This window comes from Strix uralensis, chromosome 1, assembly GCF_047716275.1.
Source record: "Strix uralensis isolate ZFMK-TIS-50842 chromosome 1, bStrUra1, whole genome shotgun sequence".
Lineage (NCBI taxonomy): Eukaryota > Metazoa > Chordata > Aves > Strigiformes > Strigidae > Strix > Strix uralensis.
Genome location: NC_133972.1, coordinates 97,040,664 through 97,065,732, shown reverse-complemented (window position 1 = coordinate 97,065,732; position 25,069 = coordinate 97,040,664). Strand labels below are relative to the sequence as shown.

The 25,069-nt window shown below is 37.9% G+C and overlaps 1 protein-coding gene across 3 annotated transcripts in view; it reads left to right on the top strand.

Moving 5' to 3' along the window:
- Positions 1-22,526, top strand: part of TENT4A (terminal nucleotidyltransferase 4A) — a 62,802-nt gene extending 40,276 nt beyond the window's left edge. The window contains exons 11-12 of one of the 3 annotated variants that reach the window (XM_074874699.1): positions 9,261-9,419; positions 20,270-22,526. In XM_074874699.1, the coding sequence (XP_074730800.1) occupies positions 9,261-9,419; positions 20,270-20,449 (339 nt within the window). In that variant the 3' untranslated portion in view covers positions 20,450-22,526. Of the gene's footprint in view, positions 1-9,260; positions 9,420-10,310; positions 10,653-20,269 lie in introns of those variants that run through there. The other 2 variants (XM_074874710.1, XM_074874721.1) reach the window with 2 other exon arrangements.
- Positions 22,527-25,069: the final 2,543 nt, after the last annotated feature.

Sequence of the window (25,069 nt, the reverse complement as noted above, 5' to 3'; positions counted from 1 at the left end):
TTTTTTAAGGATTTGCTTCCTTGAAGTTTTGGCAGCATTACAGATTTTGTCTTATTCCATAAATAAGGCTCAGCAGCTGAACAGAGGAGACTCCTGGTGTCTTGGACTTGTGGGCACTTCAGAGATGGCAGTGGTTATAAATTTGTTCCAGCAGCAGGAGAAACAAGTGTCAAAACAATAAAAAGGAGCAGGTTTTTCTGGAGACTGGATTGGCATAAACCAGAGCTAACATTTAGATGTCAGTCTCTCAACTTTTGTGTGTACTCAGAAAAATGGAAGTGTAGGCATATAAGAGCTTAAAGTTACTACCTTGAGTTCTTTACATTCCTGCTACTGCTTTCCTTCCTCTGGGGACCATTCTGATGGTAAGCTTTTGAAGATGAAAACTTGTGAACCACTGAGGAACAAGAGAACTGCCTCCTTCAAGGACAGCCTTCTCTTTCCCCATATATTTTAGATGTATACGCTTTTCCTCAGTATGCCACCTCAAATTCAGGAGGATGATTGCTTTCATCTCTGCATGTCCAGGACTAGCTTGTAGGGGAACACACTTCCGGACCACTGTTCACACACCCCAAAACTAAGAACTGGATCTAATGAGACTAAATCATAATTTATACAAAAAGTATCCTTTTATGGATTTTTCCAAGGCAGGAAAACTATTTACAAAATGACTTATTGCTAGCACTATCTGACTGATGAAATTCTAGTTGTACTGTTTTTCTAAGTGTCCTAGATAACTGCAAAATCTTAGTCACAAAAGAAAGCTTTCCTAAGGACCAGTAAATTTCAGATCAAAGACTGTGTAGGAGAGACATTTGTCTTCTGGTATCATTATTGCTATTAGTGAGATAGCTGTTTATTTTATGGGTTTGTCTTACTGTACATGTCAATACAGAGCTCTGTACTCTCTCACTGGCACTTCTAATGTAGTTCCTTGCAAAACACTGAGTACTAAAGTTCCTGCCCTGTTACCTCAGCTCTGTGAAGAATATGAATATTAGTGATCAGGTGCAAACTGAGGAACACATGGAAATAAACCTGTGGATACAAGGAATCTGATCATCAAAATGTATTCAACTGCGCATACATTTTAATGGATTCTGTTAATTATTAAACTGATATATGTAGTAAGTCTTTTCTCAGTGAAATATTCTGCTGTGCAGGTATTTAAAATACCATATGCTGCCCTGACAAAAAGGCAGTATGTATTCTTCACTTACTCTTGCAAACAGGTAAGTTGCAAAATACTATGTATTCCTACATAATCCAACAAATGTTGAAGTGACTAATGGAAGATGGTTCATAAATATCTTTGCCATCAAGGACAGTGCAAAGCACATGAGGTTTTACTCATGGGAGCAAGAGTCAGACTATTCCACAAGAGAAAATAAGCCCCTGGCATTAGGAAATCTCACTTTAACCTTCATACTGAGTTAAGTGATTGTTATGAGAATCTGAAACCAGATGAAATGAGCTATGTTCGTCCCCAGCTCTCTGTTTCTTCTGGCTAGTTGCAGATGTCAGTCTGAGAACCTAAGCAGTGATGTCTTGAAAATGCCTTTTTTTTTTCTTGGGTGCTTTTTTGTTCTGGACCTGCACTAAGTAACTCGTGAACTGGATTTATAGTTGTTTAAGCATTGTGGAAAGCTGCTTTTTATTAGCTGAGGAAGTCCTAGAGTAGTGCTGGAGAATATCTGCTGCCTGATCGACAGTCTCTGCCAAGTGAAAAATAATCCTAGATATGTTTTGCAGTCTCATTTTAGTCTGGTATAATTCCTGGTGCTAAGTATGCTTTGCAGTTTTGATGCTGCTATGCCAAATAAAGCATAGCATTTTATGTGACAGTGATACCTACATATCAGTAACAGATGTAATGGCTCATAGGAAAGTTTTAAAGCTCTTTTATGTTACCTAATGGATATATAATCTCATATCCAGTCCAGCACAGAATCTCAAAGTGGTCTGTTAGAAGTTTGGATCTTAAAAAATTTCATACACCTTATCTCAGTGTTTCTGGTGATAATGTTCTTTGGGCTTCCATGACAAGATTATTTTCTGAAGAGTTCTGACTTCTCAAGACCATGCAGTCATGTCAGGGTAGTTGTAGTTTCAGTGATCAAGGTACCTGTGTTAGACTAGTTTGGGGGAGTTGCTTTAACTTTTTAGCATTTACAATATATTCTTTCAGACTGTTCTTGAAATTTTAGCTGTAGCCACTGCTGTTCAGGCTTTATAACAGCCTTTCATCAGAATGTTGGTCCTTGATCTGCCCACCGTTCTGCCCCCGTTAGCTAGGGGATATGCCGAGCAATACCTTAAGTGTTTCATGGAATGTGTCTTTTCACTGTCTTAAAGGATTACATATTCAGTACTGTGGTCATAGGCTTACATTATGAGAGTAATATATAAATGACCGATAAGACTAATACTCATTATTCCTATAACTCTGCTGAATACATAGATCCACACTGACTTTGGAACTGTTACTTGGTTTGCAGTAATTGTGGCTTAGTACTTGAACTCAACATGCTTAATGAAGTTATCACCATCTCCCCTTCTTTCCTGTTAGCCAAAGACTGAATTTCAGCTTATTAGCGGGAACTGTTGTACCTTCCCTATTCACAGATAGAGGTGATAGAGTATATGACATATCTTGTCCTGATAAATGTTGCTTTTTTAAGGTGATTAAATTTGCAGGTGTAAGGCATGTGCTTATCTGTTGTTGAGGGACAGACACTTCAGAATAGTTGGTGTAACAGCTCTTCTTGTAGCCTTGTTAAATCTGTCTTAATGACTATGATTAATTTGTGGAGTTCGAGTTGAAATTGTGTGTGTAGGGAGAGGGGACAGAAGAGGGTGGCCCAACAAAATTCTCAGTCTGAAAGCAAGAGCTACACAGATTTTCTCCCATCTTTGTACATGCCTGAATATTCTCATGTCCTAACCAAAGTAGCAATTCAAGCTAAGTGTATGAATGGTTGATCATCTTTTTGCAGAAGAATGCAGATTCTATCTTATTCTTTTCCCCTTCCTGAACAAATAGAGGCACATGCTCTAAAAATGAGGCCTCCTAATCTTTAGTCTTTCAAGTGCTGACTTGCAAGCCAGCTTGTCTCCAAATAAAGCAGTGGGCAACCCTGGGTGCGCAGACACAGGCAACCTGATGTTACCAGGGAAAAACATATGATTGACACTTGATTTGGGGCATTTAAGAGTTTAAGCCCCAAATCCTTTAAAACTCTATTCTTTTTTCCTATTCTTGCTGTGCAGATTACTGACAGTTTCCGTGGACCAGAAGGGAACAAACTTTTCCAGTGCTGCTTTTGCCTATTTTCCTCTTTCACCATATAGTCCCACATTTGTTTTTGTTTTTTCAACCCATATCTCTGACCATGTGCTGTTTTATACTGTCATGCTCTCCTTCAGTTCTTCTGTGTCAGTTGCTTGAGCAGCCTTTTGTCTGTATCCACCTGAAGAGTAAATTTCTGCAGAGCTGCAGGAGGCACAGTTTTGAACACAAAATTATAAAGTAATTTTATTTAATAACAAGTTATTCTAAGCAGCAAAGGGTACAGAGGGAATGTGTAAATCAGCAAGCAGAATTGGATTTTAATGCTATGAAGTCAGTGAAATAAGGAGGAGAAGCACACAATTTTGTAAAAGTCAAGCTCAGACTATTTTCTGATGCTAAAGGCTAGTTGTATTCTTGCCATATCTTAACATTCTCTTCCCTGAAAAGAAACCAACAGGTACCTAAGCCGTTTTAGGATGGAAGAAAACCTAAATTCGGTATTTATATTCTAGTATAGTACATAGTCAGCTTGCATAATGAGTCCTATAATTTAGTGCCTAACTTGAAAAATGCTAACTTGAAATATTGCTGTACTCAGTAACAATGCAGACCAATTGAAAGCCTGTGATATGAAAGTATTAGGGCTAACAAAGGAAACTTGAAATGATACACTTCTGGGGACCTTTATTTAAGATGGCTTATCTGAAATACAGTGAGTATTGATAAACCATGGAATAATCCCACAGTCAGGCCTGGCAGGATATAATGAGGTGAGGTTAAAGGGGTACTGTGCTTGTGTTTAATCTTGGTAGATACTTGTTAAATTACATTTTCAGTTGTTTTTCTGTGAAAGGAACTCTAATGCTTTTGGAGGGTGCATATTTTTCAGTTTGCGTGTGTATCCTATATCTATTCTTTCATTTTTCTCCTCATGTAAGCACAATGACCAAGATATTTTACTTTTGTAATGCAGTTGACCTAAAGGCAGAAAAAACAACCAATTGCATCTTACTTGAGACTGTTTTGTATTGTTTATAGGCTGGAAAATAGAAATAGTGCGACTGTATTGATGCAAATTCTGTGACCTCCTATAGAACTAGAAATTTCGTTCATCTCAAATCTACTTTATTTACACCACAGTTAAAGTTACGGCTCCATCTACCAAAAAGGGAAATGGCACAAATTGACGTGGAAGAAATGAGGATGGGGGGTGTGTGTGTGTGTAATACATGAAATCACCTTGGAAGCATGTTGATTTATCAAGCAGAGTTAAGTATTCTGGGGCTAAAACCATTCAAGTGAGAGCATGCACTGAAGTTCTGCTCCTGCATGTGGCCCCAAACTATGAAATGTCTGAAGATTTCTGCTGTTGCTTTGTTCCAAGGAGTGTTTTTATACTTTTACTAAGCCAATCCAATAGTTAGATGTTCTTGCTAGGGATGTTTCTGTTCACTAGCTGCTCCTGCTTTTCTGCACTGGTGATCACCTAATCCTGTGGTGAGCTGATTCAGAAGGTGAAGCTAGTAAAAAGGGGATTACTGTTTCTGTGGTTCAGCTGCATGAATTGGCTCATAATTATGTCAAATGCTAATGCAGGTATAATGGAGAAGGCCAGGATGGGAGAAGAGGCAAAAGGAGTAAGACTGGCAGCACTTACCTGTTAAATCACTTTAATTGTTAGAAAGAGGAGCACCTGAAAAAAAAATCTGTAAAGTGTTAACTATAAACCACCAATTTTCATGCTATTTTCAGTTCTTTGCTTTCAAAGATGGAACACAATTTTTACTGAAGTGTCATTGTTCTCTCATGGCTTCCAGCTTCTGAATGTTGTGGGAAAGAGAAAAAAGTTGTTTAATTAGTAGGAGAAGTTTGGAGAATGGAAACAATAAGAACCTTTTTGCCAAGACCTCTGTAGTTCATTCTTGGGGAGTGGGGTGTAAAAATCCAGATCTGTCACATTAACAAGAAACTTGCATTCTATTGTTTAAGTTTTGACTTCTGAATATTGACTTCTAGGATAGTTACTCTTTTACCACTGGGCCAAAACTTAGACTGGGGTTGTGAATTAATCTTCTTAGGTCACCCCAGGTTTTAAAAAAAAAAAAAATTGTCTTGGAAATTGAAAGTTCTAAAATGGTAGCTATTGTTAGTCAAAACTTCTCAACTGACTACATAATGAAACAAAGCAGAAGGCACCACTTCTTCATGCATTTAGAATCATGGAAATGAAGCTTATGAGTATAACTGAGTGCACATGAAATTCGTGGAAACTGAACTATTGTCTTGAAGGATGAATGTACCAGTATAGTTGTATCTTAAACCTCGAGTTAATAATGGAATCAAAATAAACTCTTATGGCCAGACCTAGTTAGTAAGGAGCTTCTGGCAAGAAAATATTTTCTTGCTGATGAGGTCCTGGGACTTCTTATAATGGGAGATGCATTTTGCAGAACAGTAAAGGATTTTTTGTTCTTTTCCGATGTCAGGAAGAAGTTTGGATTGTAAGATTGTTTCAACTCTTCATCGTTCATATGACTGCAGTGTTTTGCTGTTTTTAGACAGGAGGCTAGAGGATCCCATTTCTCAAGCAAAATTTGCAGTTAAATGAGTTCATCAGTAACACCTGAGTTTCTAGGTCTCTTCCATACTTTATTTTCTTTCCAACATTAAGGTAAATTAGAGAGTCCTCAGTAATCAAGACTCTGCAATAGTAGAAATGTGCCTTCCAGGTACTGAGTTCTTACTGCGGAAGTTGAAACTGGTTTAAAGAGTATGTTTTAAAATGGAAACTTCCCAGTAGGATAAACCTGTATCTGGTAGTCTCTCTTTGTTTCCAAAAGCGTCTCTTTAGAAGATATTTTTCTTGCAGGATGAGGGACTCTGTATGTTTGGCATTCATAGTAGTAGTATTCAAGAGATCAGGAACTTAACTTTGCTCTTAGTAGCTTTATCCCTAGATATTTTGCTAAAATCAATTGAGGGATTTTACCCCTTTATTTTACATTCATCTTTTTACAATGTGACCTTTGTAGCCCTTACCCTAGTAAGGGTCAGAGCTTTTGTCTTCCAGATATAGATCTAAAGTATCAGAGTAAGCATTTACTTACTTGTAGGTCTTCTGAACTTCAGTAATGCTTCAAGTTTGTACATTACATTTAAAAATCCTGTCCAGAAGACCAAGTAAGACTTAATCCTTTAGTATAGGCAGTGTTTGTGGAAAACCAGCTTTGTCGACATGAGACTCAATTTTCTGATCACTTGAGGTTAACCTTTCAGTTTGAGTAACAAAGGTAATGCTCTTCTTTAGAAAAGGATTTTGATGCTGATGAGAAGTCAGCATATCAACTTGATAGAGTAAACCTGTTAGCAATCCAGGATAGTTTCAGAAGAGATACATACAATCTTCTTGTATGAGAAGTGTATCAGTAAATAACATTGAGACAGAACAACATGCCTATTATTAAAATAAAGCAACACAAGCTTCCTTGTGTTGAAATTTATCTAGTCTCAGTTAAACCATATGACTTCCTTTTCTCTTCCATCTGCTGCTGCTTCCATACTGGAGTTAACTTTTTGTTGCACAAAACCTCTTAGCTTATAAATGGGAAGTGTCCCATCTGGGTTAGGTATGTGATATTCAGGGGGTCTCATTGCGTCTAAGCAAAAGAGAAAGGGGTGATTCTTGTGCGTAGAGACTGAAACTGTTCTTTGGTCAGGTTTGTGAAGGTTGCATTGCAGAAGATAACGCATTGGTTTGGATAGACAGTAAGATCCCCTTTTCCCTCCCATTTGCCTGCTCGTGGTTACTTGTGAGTATGCTCAGAAGTTGTCTGTTCAAACATGACTACCCCCCTCTTTATTTTTCCCTCCCTTTATAAGTTTTTTTTAATAATTCCATGACCAATAGCATCTGAAGAAACTTCAACTTAAAAATTCAGGTTCTTTCCCCTGTACCTGATTCTACTGCCTACTTAGTTAAGAATGTATCACCATCTTTGTAGAGACCTTAGCTTGTGTCCATGACTAATATTGTAGGATTGAGCAAAGGAGAAAAATGCCATCTCATCCAGGCAGTTGGCTTTGCATGGGCATACAACTTAATTTTTTGATTAGTGCTACAGCATGTAGTTGCCCACTGTGAACTTACTTACTAAATGGTAAACATCTGATCTCATAAATAAGAGTTAAGTTTCTGCACAGATTCTTGTTATCACTATGATCTGTCTCTGGTGAATTCATGATGCAAATATCTGAAACTGCTTCACAAAAGCATACTGTAACTTTTACCACTACTTGACGTAGTAGGAGAGCATCTTCTTTCTGCAACTTTAGTAAGCACAACTTTATGTGGACCAATAAAAGTGATTGTTCTAATAGTTGACAGTTTTATTGAGGACTGTTTCTACTGTGGGTATTCATTTTAGCTAGGATGCAAGTTTTGCTTTCTAGTGGTTCATCGCTTAGGCTGCTCAGTATTCACAACTGTCAGTCTCCCTTAAATGACCTTCTTCTTTCCCCAAGAAAAGCTTTAAAATATTTTCTTGTTTCTGTTCTTGAAAATATTTTCCTAGACAGCTTATTCTCTAACTGAAGAATCTAATTGGGAAAGCAAGGCCATGTGAGGGCAAGTAGTACTGTTGGAGATCTATTTAAAGTTTGTTTGGTTTAAGTGAAGAGTCTTTGCTTTCAGGCAATTAATCTTTAGAGAAAGAGAAATAGAATACTTCAGTGATTAGTTTAACAGTAAAAAGCCTTGATGATCTGAGCCAATAATGTCTTTTAATATGGTAACTCCTAAACCACTAATTGGCCAAGTCCAATCTCTTGCTATACTTTGAGCCAGATGGCTGGGAATGGAAAAAACACTAGTGGTTTGGGGTAAAGAATAGATTTTTCCATTATTTTCAAGCTCAGAATACTTTGGAGTTAAGGATGAGGTGAAAAGCAGCAGTATAATGTAGGGAAAGCTACTGTCGCCATTGTGTTATGGCTGAAAAATAAGTTTTTCAAGATCTGTGTTGAAAGTTGTTTCAGAAGGCTGTAGCTTGCTTTTCAACCTTCTCAACTTAGAAAATAATCGGTCGTTTAAGAATTGAGGCAGTCAGTTGGGTGTTTTCAGACTTCAGTAATTCCTGTAAATCCCTGTATCTGTGCTTGCCTCCTTGCTTGTTGTCTAAGTGCTCCAGGTGTCCAGTGCTTTAACATCACCAGTATGACTGCTCATGATGCATCTGTAATTGCTGTTGGTCAGGCTGAAAGGAGGAGGAATACTAATCAGTAATATCACTTCCACTACAGTATATATTTCTGTAATCCTACATCCATCTTGCTTCCCCTGAAGAATTATCACTCAGATTTCAGAGGGAAAGTGAGGGAACAGAACTCCTAACTAGCAGTGTAGTCAGTGACTGGTGTGCATATACTAGTCTTGACTGGCAGACCGTCTCCTTGTTTCTTGGTAGGTGGAGCCCTAACTTTGCTGTTTCTGGGTAGAATGGGAGAAGACTATAACGATGCCAGTGAGTAACTTTGTCGTACAAACAACAGTGTCCTCAGAACACTGTTCAGAGGACTGATTCTGTGGTGACACCTAAAATTCTAGCCCTTGTATCACTAACAGTGTTGCTGTTCTTGTTCTGTTTTTTTCCCAACCTTAGTTCCTATCTTTTAATTTGAATTTGGTAGTGGTATAACTGGCTTTAGATTGCACTGACTGGAACTGACCTGTGATTGCTATAGACCTGTTGACATTGTCTCCCTGATGCAGGTTCAATGAAACTTTTGCTAGATGTGTAAAATAAACATAGTGATGGCTTGTATTTTATTTTTTACCATTGAAAAAAAATCATTAAATTTTACAGTGTTCACATGAGTTGATATTTGGGTGCATTTTCACATGCATAGCCTGTATATACTGTACTTTCTGTAAAGTTGCTTTTCTTTTCCCCTTTTTCTCTGCCAAAAGGATTCTGATACACCACCTTGCACAGCTCCTAATGTTTACCAGTTCAGTCTGCAAGCACCGCCTCAGCTTATGGCCAGTTTACCACCCGCATTGCCTATGCCAAGTGGTAAACCCCAATCTGCGCCTACGAGAACCTTGATAATGGCCGCCAGTAATCAGGTATGAGCCAACTAAATGGAGCGACTTTTTCATGAGAAAGTGATCAAATTGGAAGTGTAGATCATTTGCGCTGTGCTGTCAGTCTAAAAACCTCTGAAGATAACCTTCGTGTAGCATGTGCTAAACTTCATGTATTCATAAAATTATCTGCCATGTCAGAATTGTGGGGAGAAGAATGGGTGGGAAAGGGTTTGGTGTTTGAAATGCATCTCTGAATATAATAGCCCTTCCACAGCCCACTGACACCTAGGAGTAAGTTGGAGGAAGAGTGTAGATGTCTGACTCCCTAAGTTGTATTTGAGACTCCTGGTGCCTAATCAGTGGGATATTTGCAGATCTTTAGGTTATTTAACATCCTGCTCTTGAAATAGAAACTTCACGTAGGTGGTGTATCTGTAAGCTAGTTTTTGAATCTGAAGAAATAGTACTGACCTGTCTAGGCTTGTTTGGTTGTCTTGATTTTGAATTATTAGAACAGATCTGACTACACACGTAACTTTCTGTAATACATTTTAAAGATAGAGAACAGAAAATTAATTATGGACATGTGTGTAAGAATTTTTACCAAGATATTAAATGTGTGCTTAAATGTACTGGGAGGTGAACATGCAGGGAAACTGTGTTACTCAACTAGCCTGAAATATTTTAGCTTATGTATCCATTATAGTACAAGGAAGAAAAATCCTCAGTCTTTCTTACAGCCTCAGTGCCTCTATCTGTAGAAAAAAATTCCCTCAATCTTTATTATTAAAACTATTAGTTGAAACAGCTGCCTCACATGAGCTTTAATGCAAGTTGTGAGTTGTAGGTTGCCTGTGATAACAAAACAATGAACTGGTTTCTTTGAAACCTAGTTTTGGTCAGGTTCTTATAATATTTTCTTTCTTTCAGTCTTCCTGTCACAGTTCTTGGGAATCCAGAGCCAGGATATTTTCAACTTAATGACCCTGTCTTTTTCGATTCAGCACTTGACACCTTGGGCATGACACAAGATGTATTTACTTCAGTTTCTGCTTTAAGATTATTCAAGTATTTTGCAGAGTTGCAGAATAGTTGAGGTTGGAAGGAGCCTCTGGAAATCACCTAGTCCAACCCTCCTGCCCAAACCAGGTTTAGCTACAGCAGGTTGCTCAAGGTCTTGTCCAGTCAGGGTTTTGAGTATCTCCAAGGATGGAGACTCCTCAATCACTCTGGGCAAACGTGTTCCAGTAAAGTTTTTTTTTCTTAAATTTATATGGTGTTTTCTGTATTTCAGCTTATGCCTGTTGCTTCTTATGCTTTTACTGGGCACCAGTGAGAAGACTCTGGCTCTGTCTTTACACCGTCTCATTAGTTAGACCCATCAATAAGATCCTTCCCAAGCTCTCTCTTCTTGAGATTAAACAGTCCTAGCTCTGTCATAATTTTCTTCTATGGCAAATGTTTCAGTCCCTTACTTATCGTCATGGACCTTCACTGGACTCAATCCTGTGTGTCCATGTTTCTATTACTAGGGAGCCCAAACTTGGGCCCAGCACTCCATGTGTCACCTCATCAGTGCTGAGTGGAGGGGATATGATGGCCTCCCTTGACCTGCTAGAGAGACTCGTCCTAATGTAGCCCAGGATGCTGTTGGCCTTCCTTGATGCAAGGGCATGTTGCTGGCTCATGTTCAACTTGTCGACTGGGAATCCTGGTCATTTTATGCCAAGCTGCTTTCCAGCTAGTCAGGGCCCAGTGTGTACTGGTGTGGGGGATTATTCCTTTCCAAGGGCAGAGTTTAGCATTTCCCTTTTTCAAACTTCATGAGATTCCTGTCAGCCCATTTCTCCAGCCTGACGAGGTCTCTCTCTTTAAGACACCACAACCATTTTATGTATCAGCCACTCCTTCCAATTTTGTATCCTCTGCAACCATGCTGAGGGTCACTCTCTCCCATCATTCAGGTAATTAATGAAGATATTAACTAGTGTTGACCGTACTATCAGCTCTTGGGGTATACCACTAGCTGCTGACCTCCAGCTGTGCTTTGTGCTGCTGATCAAAATGCTTTGAGCCTAGCATGTAAGGGAATACTTTTCATGCAGCTTGTGAGTTTGATTTATATGCAGAATAAAAAAAAAAATCAGGTGGTGCTTTAACTATTGAAACTTTTAGATGAATAATGAAGAAATTTCATCTGAACAGCATTTTCAATGTTCAGTAATATCAGCATTGAGTTTAGGGCATGTTATAGCTTGATGCCCAAATTCTTCATAGTTACTACACAAATGCTTGATTTAGACACTTCACTGAGGTGTTTTTCACCCTCTTTTTCATTTAGACCAGGCTGCTTTATCTTTGCATACTGTAGGTGTTCCACTATTTCCTTGCAGACAGGTTAACATAGAAGGGGCGCCATCTTTGAAAGCTGTTATCACATGCTCTTGCCAGCTACCTCTGCAATCCTCAGTCATCTACCAAGCCCCACTTGTATCTCGAGGTATGCCTTTTGTTTTAATCTTTCAAGTGATTATACAGATTTCCGCCCCCCCCGCTGCTTTCCCCCCTTTACCTGTCTTCCCCTGCTTCTGAATCTTACCTAGGCAAAACCAGCTTATCTGCACAGGAGATGTTTTCTATTAGTGAGAAGCTATTTTAGTGTCCGTAGTTGAGTATTCACATGCTAGTGTACAGTCTGAAACTTATAAAGTTTTTTTTTTAACTAAAACTGGAGAGCTATTTTAAGTTAAACTTCATCTAAAATACAGACTTAGTCTAGTTTATTCTTTTGTTTAATAACTCTGCTTTTCTGAAGAGGTACCCTGGAGCTTAACTTCATCAAAATTATCCACAAAAGATTCTAGTTTTGAGGCATGCAGTTGGTACAAAACAAGTTGGCATCCAGAGTTTTTTGCCTCAGTTGTGAAGAGGCAGTGTTACATGAATTCTGGGTCTGTGCTGGAATTTTGAATCTTGGAAAACAACTGCTTTGTAGCACTTTTTCTGGCTTTCTGTTACTTGGCTGTCCTTTCCAATACTTGTTAACTGTTCTTTTAGTAGTTTGTACAATACTTGTATGTTGAAAATTGGGAATTTTTCTGTGGCTCTCACTTGACAAAGATGTGCCTTTGAGATTTATGTTAAATCAGAGGAGTTTTTTGCTATTTACAGTTCAGAAATGGGATGATGTTTTATTTACATTGAATTTACCAAAAGCTTATGTACTGTGAAGTAGAAATGTTCTTTTTTTGATAAGTATGATGATCAAGTCAGAAGTAGAAAATAGTATCATTCTACTCAGAATAGTGTAAATGTCTCCTTTTTATTTGCAACTTTCTGGACTGAGCTAGATTAAATCGACGGATTTCCTTTTGCAGTTGATGTAACTTAAGACCATATTAGTTTATAATTTTTAATGGGCACACTTTACTAGCTCAGATGACTCCTATCCTAATAGACATGTGCAAGCCTTTTTCTTAACAGCAATTGTTCTTTCATATCCAAAAAGTCTTTGAAAGGGATTCATTTGTCTGCATGGTGTCTTGAGCCTTTTCCCTGACAACTTTCTCCACCTCAGTTTATCTTGGAAGCTGTACCCAGGTGTCCAGTACTACCCTCAAAAGCAGGAGGTGCCAATGTCAAGAGCACTAACTGTATTTTGAACAACTTGCAGCCTTCTAGGCAAATTCTGTGCCATTAGAGCTTCCTAATACTTTTTTTTTGAAACAACTTTAGTATGATTACCAATTCTGTTTATGTACTGCATGATTAATTGGAGAATTTCCAGGTAGTTCAGGGACTAATTAAGCTTCTGATACGGGTCTGCGTGCTTTTCAGGATCATCATCATCATCATTTTTCCAAGGTAATCATTCTTCTACTTTGTTGACAAGCAGTTTGAAATTTCACTTGGAAGAGCAGAAGAGTTTATAAAGTAGTGCTGCCCACTGGTATAAGCAGAATAACAGATACTGGCATGCATATCCAGATGAATGGAGGGGGTGGAAATTGCTTAGTGACTTACCATCATGAAGAAAGGACTACTTTCCTTGTTATTTTGGGATGAAATTTAGTTCAGTTCCTTCATAGATTGTTGGTCACCAATGAAGACAGAAGAAACTTCATGTTGCTTAGGTCATAAGAACTCTTTTCTTTTACTTTTTAAGCTGCGTTTTTTTTTTTTCCCAAAGAATGGTCTTTTGATTCAAAAGTATCTAAAGCCAGTAAGTACAAGTCCTGCTGTGCTGGCTTCCAGTGTTCTAAGAAAACCTCCACTGAAGACCCTTTAGATGAGTGGTGTCTGGTCGTGAATATGTTCATTGAAAATTTCACAGCAGCATTCACTGGCTCAGTTATGAAGTACAGGAGACAACTAGGAAATGAAACTTTAATGTCAGTGCTGAAAAAAAACAGTCTAAATAACTCTTAGAACTTGTAGAAGTAGTTAGTTTTTCATATTTTGTGTTTGGCCATATAAGGCCAGTCACTTAAACCTGTAAACTGCTTGTTTATATTGCTTTACAGGCATTTCACTGGCTAAAATACTTTGCTTCAGAGTTTCCTCTTATCCAGAAGAATTGTTAATGTCTCACTAATAATGCTGATACTGCTAGTATCTCTGGAATGATTCCCCAAAAGTTAGCAGCATTGGAAATATAACATTGGTCAGGGGCTTGAGTCAAAAATGTATCTTTTAGATGAGTGTGAGCAGTTAAGTGTAGTTCACTGGGATGAAAGATACATTTGTAAAGTTACATTTTAATTTATGTCAAGGCTGAACTCTAGTCCACTTTACCGGTGGACTAGTCAGATGTAAAAATATGCTAAATTCCCTTAGTATTGTGTGATGCTTCAGAGTTTTTAGTATGTTAACTTCAATTTAGAAGTGACCTGATTTGTTTCTTCAGTGACATTATTAAGCAGTTCAGGTACTGAAGGTTTCTTCAGTCAACCAACTGGCATTTTTCTTATCTTTTATTTAGAGCACGCATTTAGGGTGGAATACTTATTCAGTGTCCATACCCTTTCTTAGGCAAAGAAAGGAGGATGCTTTGTCTACTTTGGGAGCTGTTTTGATTCTAAATGTCAGACACCCATCTTCTGTGTATGACAGAACATTGTTTGGCTTTTGATTTAATGCATGCAAAATTAGGAAAAGATGATGAATTCTTTTCCTAAAGAATGGAGAGAAGAAGCTACGTATGAGTTTGAGGCTGTTCAGCTGAAAACAGTACTCAATATTTTTCATCTTAGATGGTCATATATTTATATGGACAGTCTTAATGTGGTGATACCCTTCTGTGTATGGAAGCTGACTCAGTTTGACTAGATCCTGGATTACCTAATCTGACTGTTTACAACAGAAGGTTGGATTAAATGATCTCCAGAGGTCTCAATTTAGACATCCAGCCTCCATATAGACATCCAGGTCTCCGTATGAGTATCCAGCTAAATGTTTATATGACTGAAACTCTCTGGCCACCTTGGTGGTTGTTTTCTGAGTGCTTTTTGAGTTGCAGGAAAGACACAAAGTCTAAATAGTAGTTTCTAGCAACATAAATAAACCTACCATAAATAAGATAGACTAATGGAAATGTAGAAGTAATATCTGATTTTTGTTTGTGTAGTACACCTTCATCTTCCAATGTCACTGTAATCAGATTGTTGCTTCCAAGCTGAGATTGATTTGAATATTCACATATGCATTTCCTGTACTGACTTGTTCACATGTACTCTGATATCAGCTCATCATTTGGAAAGTGTTTTGGGTCTGCTCCCTGTAAAAATACTTTTTTGTTCAAATAAAAAGGTGAGAAATCTCAGTGAGGTAAGATTTCTCTTTAAAATAGTCAGATTTGCACTAGAGAAGCTATTATCTCCTTTTCTTCTTAATGACAAGTATGCAGATAACACTTCATGGCCCATGTCACAACAGTAGCAAAGTTGCAGTATGAGTTCTGTCTTCTGGTAGTGTTGTTTTGACTCCCGCCCCTCAATTTTTTTGAAACAACTGGTGACAAGATCGAAAAGGATATTTATTTCGTGTGTGAGATTCGACTTTCTTTACTATAAAGTAGTTCTAAATATGCTCAGATTATGATGGTAGTCTCTACTGTCAGTCATTCTGGGGACTAGGCCCTCTGATCTCTCAAATACTAGTTTCTCTTTGAACTGGTCATACTAACAGTTGCCTAACCTGTTGTTAAAGTGAAGAGAACTAAAAGCTTCCTTTTGTGGCAGAGCTACCGCACAAAGTAAAATAAAATACGAAGGACTGATGTAACCCACTCCCTTGTGGCTGTGAGTCTTTCAGTTCTCCAGTGTTAGAAGATAAGAAACATCTAAAACTTTTCTTGCTTTTGAGCTCTTTCTAATCTCCATGTTGATTTTTTTCTTTGCTGTTCTCACAGCTGGCTGCATAAATGCTGTGTTTGTCTTTTAATGGGAGCAAAAATGGGTTTTGGCTGATGTTATAAAATCTGTTCAGGACTCAAGATCTTGTCCGTTGTAGCTGAAAATAGCCAGTAGGTCCAAATAAGGGGCCCAAAAGGAGGGAAGCAGTCTTTGTTTGCAGTGCTTTGAGCCTTATTTCCCCAGATCGCCAGTTCTAAACAACTTGAGTAAGAACTTCGTTTTGTTTTGCTATACTTCATCTTAGAAAGCTAAACCACTTCCAAATTTTACCAGGTTAAGAGTATGCCCAGGTAGCTGGTGCGCATATCTTGTAGAATCCTGTTAGCTAATTTAAAGTAATGAGGCTAGTTTGAACCATTGCCTAATATTGGATTTATTGCTTGTGTAGTAATGACTAAAATGTTAGGTTATTGCCCATTGCTTCTCTGCAAAACAGTGAATTTATTTCATAAAGAACAAGTTGTTAAATTTTACTTGCATGCAAGATGCATTTTTAGTATATTTCCAGATGTTGTTATATTCAGAAAGTGGAAAAATTAACATAAATCCTTTAAAAAAGGGTTCTTTATGTTTTGGGGTTTTTTGCTACAAGCCTAAAATAGAGAAATTGGAAATAAGGTAAGAAATTGAAATGAACTTTGAAATATTTTGAGGATGTGTATTAAGTTATTTAAGGGGACACTTAAAATGTTAATGGCGCATTGAAGTTCTTCTGAATACTACTCTGGTATTTCACATGAAATGATTTTGAAGTCTAAGAGTTTGATTATAATTCCAATCAACTGCAGACTAGATTCAATCATGGCCATTAATCCTCTAGTTTTAACAACAAAAGAGTCAATATGTCATCTTTCTAAACTATTGTAAGCCTTTTCTAAACTTTAGCTTTGTAGCTCCTTAGCAATTGAGTGCTGTAAGTATAATCTCTTTACTTTTAAAGTTAAGAGTACTGATACTTTGTTTTCATTGCCAACACTTCTCTGCTTTTTTCTTTTTACTTTAGACATGCTAACAGGCAAAAAAATCACAAAAACTGAAATGATTCAGAAACCTTGTTTATGTTTACATTTCAGCTCTATTACTTGTGCTATTTCAAAGTGTAGGTGATTTGGTTTTGACTAAATTTTCTTCTTGAATGACAGTCTTTGAATGTTAGCAGTTTTGTATAGTAAATTTGCCAGTATTTAAGAATAAAGGTTCGGTTTCCTTTGCAAATAACGAATTGGTATTTCAGTTTCCACCAGATTTCTGTTTTTTGGAGTAAAGGCCAATAACATCCTTTTCTTAAATTTCTGTTAAAATATCTGGAAACTTTTTAAACTTGGTATGTGATTACAGAATTCCACCTCACCCCTCCTCCTCATGCCCGGCATGTCTTAAATGCAATTTTTTAGTTTTCCCTCCAGATCTAGCAGCTTTTATTTGCAGGGGATCAAATTCAACAGACTGGTCAAAAAACTCCAAAAAACATCAGAAACCAAACCAGTTCTATCATTCAGTTGTTGAATCAATAGCCCTATGATGGGAGAGGAGATTATCAAGAAAAATAGATCTAAAGTCAAAGCATCTAAACCATCATCTGTCATATCACAGATGAAGGGCTTTTTTTGATTATCTGATCTCTTTCCAGCCATCATCTGCTTAGACATGCCATTTCTCAGTGACTATGAGAGTCATAAGGATGTGAATATCCAGAAGTGTGTGCACAAGAGAGCTGTTTGATACAGCCTGTTGAGATTTCCAGAAGACATGAAGTAAATTTCTTTTGCCAAAGATTCCAAAAGAAACTAAGTGAAAGATGTCTGTTGTCTTGTAAACAATTAACTAGCTAAAAGATGAGAAACAATGATTCAATTTTTGTAGTAAGTGGAGTTTGTCAGGAAAGCCCTGCAGGAGTTTGTGCTGGGCCTTGTGCTGTCTAGCATCTGAAAGGCAATGGATGAAGTGTGACCAAGTTTGCTCGTGTTGTTAAGCTCCTTAAGGGCCAACTGAGAAGGGGTGCAGAAGTGACCTTTCAAGGCGTTGCATCAGGAGGGAGAGAAATACATTAAACTTTGTAGAGAGTGGTAGGCCCCGGGCTGACAGTTTCTTGCAAAGATGAGATCTTGCTGTTTTTGCAGAAAACTGCTTTGATAATGCTTTCTTGATTTCCTACAGAGAATTGAGTGTCAAACCAAATTTTACACATTATTAGGGAAAAAGAGCAGAAATTAAAACATCATGTAAAAATCCATGTACATCCCCCATTATGAACAGTGAGTACAGTTTTGCCTCCTACATCAGAAAAAAGTTATAATACAAATGGAAGAAGAATAGGGAAGGATGATAAGAGTAGTGAGACATGGAATTGCTTTTGTGTGAAGAATGATTCTTTAACCTGGAGAAGAAAATGAGGGGGTATATGATCTAGGTCTGTGTAGCCATCAGTAGTATATGGAAAAGTCAGAATGACAAGAAATTAAACAATCTTTGGAAGTTTGATTACCTTTTGATCAAACCAGGGATATGACTTCTTCTAGGATACAGGTAGATAGGCTTATTTGTTATGTTTGCTGTGGTGCTTGTGTGATCTTGTGGTGACCTGCCTTCCTGCCCCCAATAATTTTTTTTCTGAATCCTCAAATTGAGGATGAAGTTGCCAGGTTTTTCACACTTCCAGCTGAAGAGGATAGGTTTGCTGAGACTTTATATGCTTTTTGGTCAGTGTTTTGTTCTGGTTGTACAGTAACAAAACTAAACTTTTCCTTTGTCTTTTTTCAGCATATAGTTGAGGGTAACTGTAATGAATGGCTGGTTTTAGTGTTTTGACTGTTGAAAGATCACTTTTAGTATTTTGACCTCAAATAATATAGATGCTTAATTGTTTGCTTTATATAATTGCGAGTCAGATGTACACTTACTGAACTAGAAAACTTTGCACAAGAGTGTGACAAGATGGTGTGTTTGCTTGAAGGACCGCAGGCCAGAAATATAAAACATATTCTAAATTTTTGTTATTTCATGTTGTTGACTTTCATAAATAGATTCTAGTAGATGTTTTAACAACATATGCCAGTAAGGTTTTGGCAGTTGTGTGTATTATGAATGAGGGATTCTCAGGTTGCATTCCCTTTTTCTGTTTGTCCTTGAATATTTCACCGTTGGTAGTCTGAGGATAGCACTTAGCATGTCTGTCTTGCGTGTCTAGAAGTTGCATGTTGAAGGTTGATTAGGTTGCTGTAGGGGACACAAACTAAAAAAAAAAGTCAAGGGTGTTTTACCACCCTTCAGTTAACTTTAATTATTCTTCAATACTAGTCTTCACCAGTTTGTTTTTCTGTATGCTCCGAGTCTCTTCTGATGATGATTTGACAGTAAAATGTTGTTTATGGAATTATGCCTTCAGTAACTGTTCTGGTTTTGTGCATACAATTGTAATGATGGCTTGGTGTTCTCATATTTTTTTTTCTAATTCAAACTTGTTTGGAAATATAGGTGACTAAAGTAGCTGCAGATATGTCATATTCTAAGCAGTTGCCTCAAATGTTAGCTTTAGTGATGCTCCTGTTTAACCGCTTATGGAAGAAAAAATGATGTATTAGCTTTTGTTGAAGGCAGTCAGTTGTCTGTTTTAAAGTTGTTGCTGTCAGACATCAGAAAAAGTTGCTTGCATTAAAGTTATCAGTATTTGGGAAGTCAGTTTCAATTTCATCTTCTGAAACTCTTGTACCTATTTTAAGTACATAACACATTAAACCAATTTACTGTATGCCATTAGGTGATGGGAGGACACCTGTAGTACCTTATGGTGTGGTAGATTTATTCAGGCTTCCACTAGACCTTTTTGGCAGTTTCTGTTCCAAGTTATTGGAGATTCCCCGCAAGGAAAGTGTCATGCTATGTTCCTGATCATTTAATTGTTTTGCCTTGCTCTGGATGTAAAATATGATCTAGGAGCTGTGTAGCCCTGTGGTCAGACCAGTAGGATTTACAAGCTCCTTACAAGCCATAGCCAGTTTACCTGTAGCTGAGTGAGATTATAGGCAGAGCAGACTTGTGCGTTGTATGTATCAGCTCATATGATCACGCGCTTACATTTATCCATGATGTTTTGGAAAGTCTTACCAAGTATCTCACTTGGTCGTGCTCTTGCTGAGATCCTCCAAAATAAACACGACTGTCATAATTAGTATTTAATGTGGAAGGTTTCTGTTTTTAAGGGTGGTGCATAGCGAGTGCATTTCATACTGAGATCCAAGGTTTTTCAGGATGCTTTGAAATCTACACCATTTCATTTGCAGGACACTTCAGAAAACACTTCTTAAGCTGTTAGTGCCATCAGACTTGCACAGCTAAAATCAGACAAGCATGAAAAGACCAGTTGCTTCAAGCAGCGTTCTGTGGGAATGAATTGTATGTTGAGGAAATGCCACTGGTAATATGTTTTGTTTCAGTTTTTTCTATGCCTAAACTGAGTGCTTATCTTGTGTTTTTTAGCAGCACAGTGGAATGAAGTTTTCCATGAAAGGAACTCATAACCAAGGCAACAGCTACAGCCCTGTCAGCAGTGGAGGCATGAGGCAACCAGTTGGTAATAGAGGACACCACCAGTACAATCGTAATATATGGAGAAGAAAAAAACACAGAGACAGTTTGCCTATTAGTCTGAGCAGATAATGGCAGATGCCAAAATGACCTTCCCTGTTCAGACAAACTGAGTGAGTGCCACTCGACTTGAGGGATGGAGACCAGCGTCCAGCACATCGTTTTATTGGTGTTGCCAAATATCTGCAGCTGACTTCTTTGCATGTTTCTTTGTGTGGTGGTTCAGTCCATCTTCAAGAAGTAGTTGTGCTTATCTGTGAAGCCTTATTAAATGTGGAAGTTTGTTTTCTGCCTTCCCACAATGGTTCATACAGTGCCGAAGCAGCTCTGACAATAGAACTGCAAGGACATTTACAAATGCTGTGGCTTTTTTGCTGTGGCTACATCTGTTCCTTTGTGGGTTCTGTTTTCTTTTATTTTAGAAGTGAAGGAAACTTCAGCCCCTTGGAATTATTTTTTTTTCTTTGCAGCAAATCAAGTTGGGAATTCATAAAAGTAAATTTGCTGCTCTCCTGTTTTTCTTTCAAAGTTCAGAATTTTTTGCTCTGTAAATATTGGAAGTATAATTTGTGCAATAACTTGGAATTTTTAATTTAATTTCATATTGTCACATAAGTTATATTTAAGGGGAAGAGGTTTTTTAATTTACAGATCCTTTCCCAGGTTGCATTATCTAAGTTGGGTTCATAGTTTTGGCAGGTTGTCTGAGCAGTGTTACAAACATGACATTTGGTAATATTTGAGGCTTCTTGATTCACAATGAAAGTGCGATTTGGCTTACGGTTTTAAGAAGGTATTAAGCTCCAAAGCATTTTGACCCTGTGTTTTTTAGCTCATTGTCTGGCCTCTATCAGTCGTCTTGCTCTGACCAATGAGTTTTAATTTTATTCCTTTAACTAGACAACAAATTCAGCATTTGTATTACCAGAAGTAAAACTTTTGAGAGGGAGGGGGAAGAAGGTTGGTTCAAGTCCTGATGTGAAATTAAAAAGCTGTGAACTACATGCTTTGATGCATTTTAGTAACGTAACCTGTTAATGTTTGGGTTCAAACAACATTATTAAACAGAGGTACCCGGCTTAAGGAATGTGGAGAAAGGAAATATGTTGATTCCATTAAGGAATCTGTATAGCAGTATGCATTAGTTCTGTTAAGAGCAAATATATAAAAAGTACTTCAGCTGCTCTAAGCATTACGAGAAGTATCTTTTAATGTATTGCAGGAGAGCACAGCCCAGTGTTGTACACAGTATGAGTGGCTGGCACTTAATTTACAGATGCATACAGGTATACTATGCAAGTGTGTATTGCCATGACAAACACTGTCTAACTTTTTGAAAAATGTACATCCTGCCTAACCCTGAGTTTTTAAAGCACCACAGTTGTCCTGGGAGTAGGTCACATCTCATGCCCTCTGACTTCCCATTTTTTTAAATGAGAGTTCTTAATGAGAGTTCTTAAGCTATACAGAAAACTACAGATCAGTTATATAAGTCCACTAGCAGAGAAAGCTGAAGAATCCTGTTAACAGGACATCTATACTGTATACAGATATAGAAGGTTTTAAAACTGATATCTGAGTATTAAAATGAGGTGTCAAGCATGAAGCTTTTTAATATGCTGTATGCCTTTGAAGCAGAAGTAGTTCATGTTATTACTGAATCTGTTGAACACAAACAGGTCCTTGAGGGGAGAGAGGGCAACATTCCAAAGTAGAGTAGTGCATATCTGTTTGCAAAAAGTTTGTCTTAATGCTCCGGACTCATCACAATTTAAAAAAAAGTTTTAAAAATTGTGAGCTGATTCATAAATAATATCTAAGGGCTGTTACATGAGCCTGTACTGCTTAGTCTTTACACACTAGCAATATTGAGCATAACTACATTAAAGAGCCTTCAGAGGCTTTAGTTGGTGTCTTATACTAGCGTCCATTTTAAAGCAGAACTCATCTAAAAAGTGGTATCATGTAACACTTCAGTCATGGTGAACCAAATAAATTGGCCTGGCTATCACTGTGGTTATGTGCTACAGGTTTAAAAAAAATCATGTTTAAATTTTTTGTGTGGACAACTATGTGGAAGCTAAAATTGACATATTTTTATGTAAAGTTTTCTATTCTTTGATTTTTAATAAACTTTGGAGACCAGTCACTCTTCTGTACATTTTTATGGGAAATTTAATGGATGAAGTAGTACTTGACCTTATCCCATTGTCTGACGTAGGCTTTGAACATCTGCTTTTAAATTGTTCATGCTGAACACCTTCAGCATGAGCTTGGAAGGTGGATAGACACCCTTCACAAATGTGTTTGTGTTTGTAAAGGGAATAATGAACATGCCTGTTAGTTTTGTAGTAGTGAATTTGATCCCTTGATAATGAGAGAGCAAAGGAGCTGGAGGTAGTTCCCAACGATATTCTTGAAAGAGGAGATTGACTAACTGATCCCTTGCGATACCTTAACTTTTTGTATAATTTTAGTCCCTCCCTGTAGTTTCTAAATTCCTTTCAAAGTCTTTGTCCAGTCTTCAGCCTCCTCAAAAACTGCACATATTGTGTCTTTCTTGTTGTTTTCTGTTAACCCTCTGAGAGGACTCTGAAATGTCAATAACTGACTCAAATTCAAAATTTCAGAAATTGAGTCTTTGGGAGGAACTTCTGTAAATCCATGAAATCCAAGAAAGGGAACTGAAGTATTTTTAATAGTAATTGCGTGACTAGGGATTCAGAATCAGTGGTAGCTGGTCAGTCTTAATGAGTATCTACCAGAGAAAAATAGAAGAGTGGTGGGAAGGGAAAATAACAAGCACTCAAGAGTAACTGGGATAATATTTTTCTTCTGTAAAGGTCAGTTAGCCAGTGGGACATGACTGACAGAGGGATATAATCTCTGCAGATGCAAAGATTGAGTGCAGCAGCATTGGTCTTGGAACTTCAGTTTCCTGGGGTCTACCTCTTCCTGTCCAGATGATGGCTTTGCTTTATTCTTCCCACAGATTCTGCCCAACTATTTATCCTTGTTAGTAGTCTTCTTTTAACACATTAGGAGTCTCACTTTGTTCCTTTGAACCCTTATTCTCTGATAATAATTTCAGATAACCACCCGATCGGTTTCCCAGCCCTACTGACTGTTTTTTTACACTGTTCATAGGCAAAATTAGCTGTGGAGTTCAGATGTAGAAGAAAGAGGCTGCAAACTGAATGGATGAACAGGACCCACAGAGTACATCATAGGAAGAGCTTAGTTGCTATCTGTTGCCATTTCCAAGCAATGTCAATGCTGGTGTTGCATTGGAGTTTACCTGTAACTCCACCCTGCCATGCAGTGAGGCAGGGTAAGAAGACAGAAACGTGACTGCTGGTACAGTGTTGCTGGTTCTCCAGTGTTTGTTTTCATGGGGATAGCTCTGAGACATCACCTTGAGAATGGGCATAGCAACAGTCTGTCAAAGAGCAGTGCTGAAATACAGTATACCTTCAAGCGATATGACCTCTTTATCCTTTGTGGGCAAAAAGAAAAGCTTGACTTGTGAATGCTAACAGGCAACAGGTAACTTAGTGTATATGTGGAGGATGAACGTGTCGGCTTCTGAGCTGTCAAGGGCAACAAGCCTTCTACTGTATGGCTGCTGCCAATATAGTCTGGTTATAAATTTAATAACACCTGGACTAAGTTATGTCCTGAATTCTCCAATTAAGTGACATGACAGAACCACCGATTAGGTTGCTGATCATGTCTTGTACTTCACATAAAATATTTTGATTGGGGCTTGGAGTGTTCTGGTAAGTAGATGTGGTGCCAAAAAGGAGGATTTTGGAAGTGGCCTTAGAAAGATGAGAAGCCTGAAAAAGAAAGATCCTGGACATCAGGAAGTTGTGTGGAGAAAAACACCAGGGGATGCCCTGGGACCTTGGCTGATACTGCCTTGGACTGGTAACTGTGGGTAGCTGTATAGTGTGAAGGGACATGATTTTCTGCCTGACCTTCACACAACCAGCAGCAAGCCTCCCTGCTGGGAAGGGAGTTGAGACCCTAGCAAACATAACACTTCGGGGGAGTAAATGGGTAAGTGTGTGAAATAATCAGCTGGGATAAAAGCTCTAATCTTGTTGGTTTGTAAATAAACACCAGTATTCAGACCCAGTACAGGTTGTTGTTTAATTTACCTGTAAGAGAAAATGGTGTCAGTGACAATACTGACAGTTTACTGAATCTCAGGTTCACAGCTGGAAAACTGTTGTAGCTGACCTGGCCCAATATCTTCTTTGAATGGTTTTACAACACTTTAATACTGTGGTTGAAAAAAAGTGTATTAAGTTTTGGTTTGTTTGGGTTTTTTTAATTCCTTCCAACACACTGCATAAGTTTCAGTCCTGGAGGTGTTTTGCCTATTTTGGATGACAGAAGTCCTTCATTTGTTATTGGCAGTAGGAGATCACTAAAGGAAGCCTATGGACAGCTTGTGTCTGCAAGAGATCTAGTGGGCAGAATGTTTTTAACTTTTTAGCCAGAACTAGAAGATCTAACTAGATCTAACAAGATCTAACTAGAAGATCAGCCATGTATTTGTTATAATTAGTCAAAGTAATGGTCACAGCCTACCGATGTGTTCCAGTGAAAGGATGATAGGGATGCCTCTTCTGGAACATCTTTGTACCTGAAACATGCAAAATTGATGTCTAAAGCTCTGGTCAC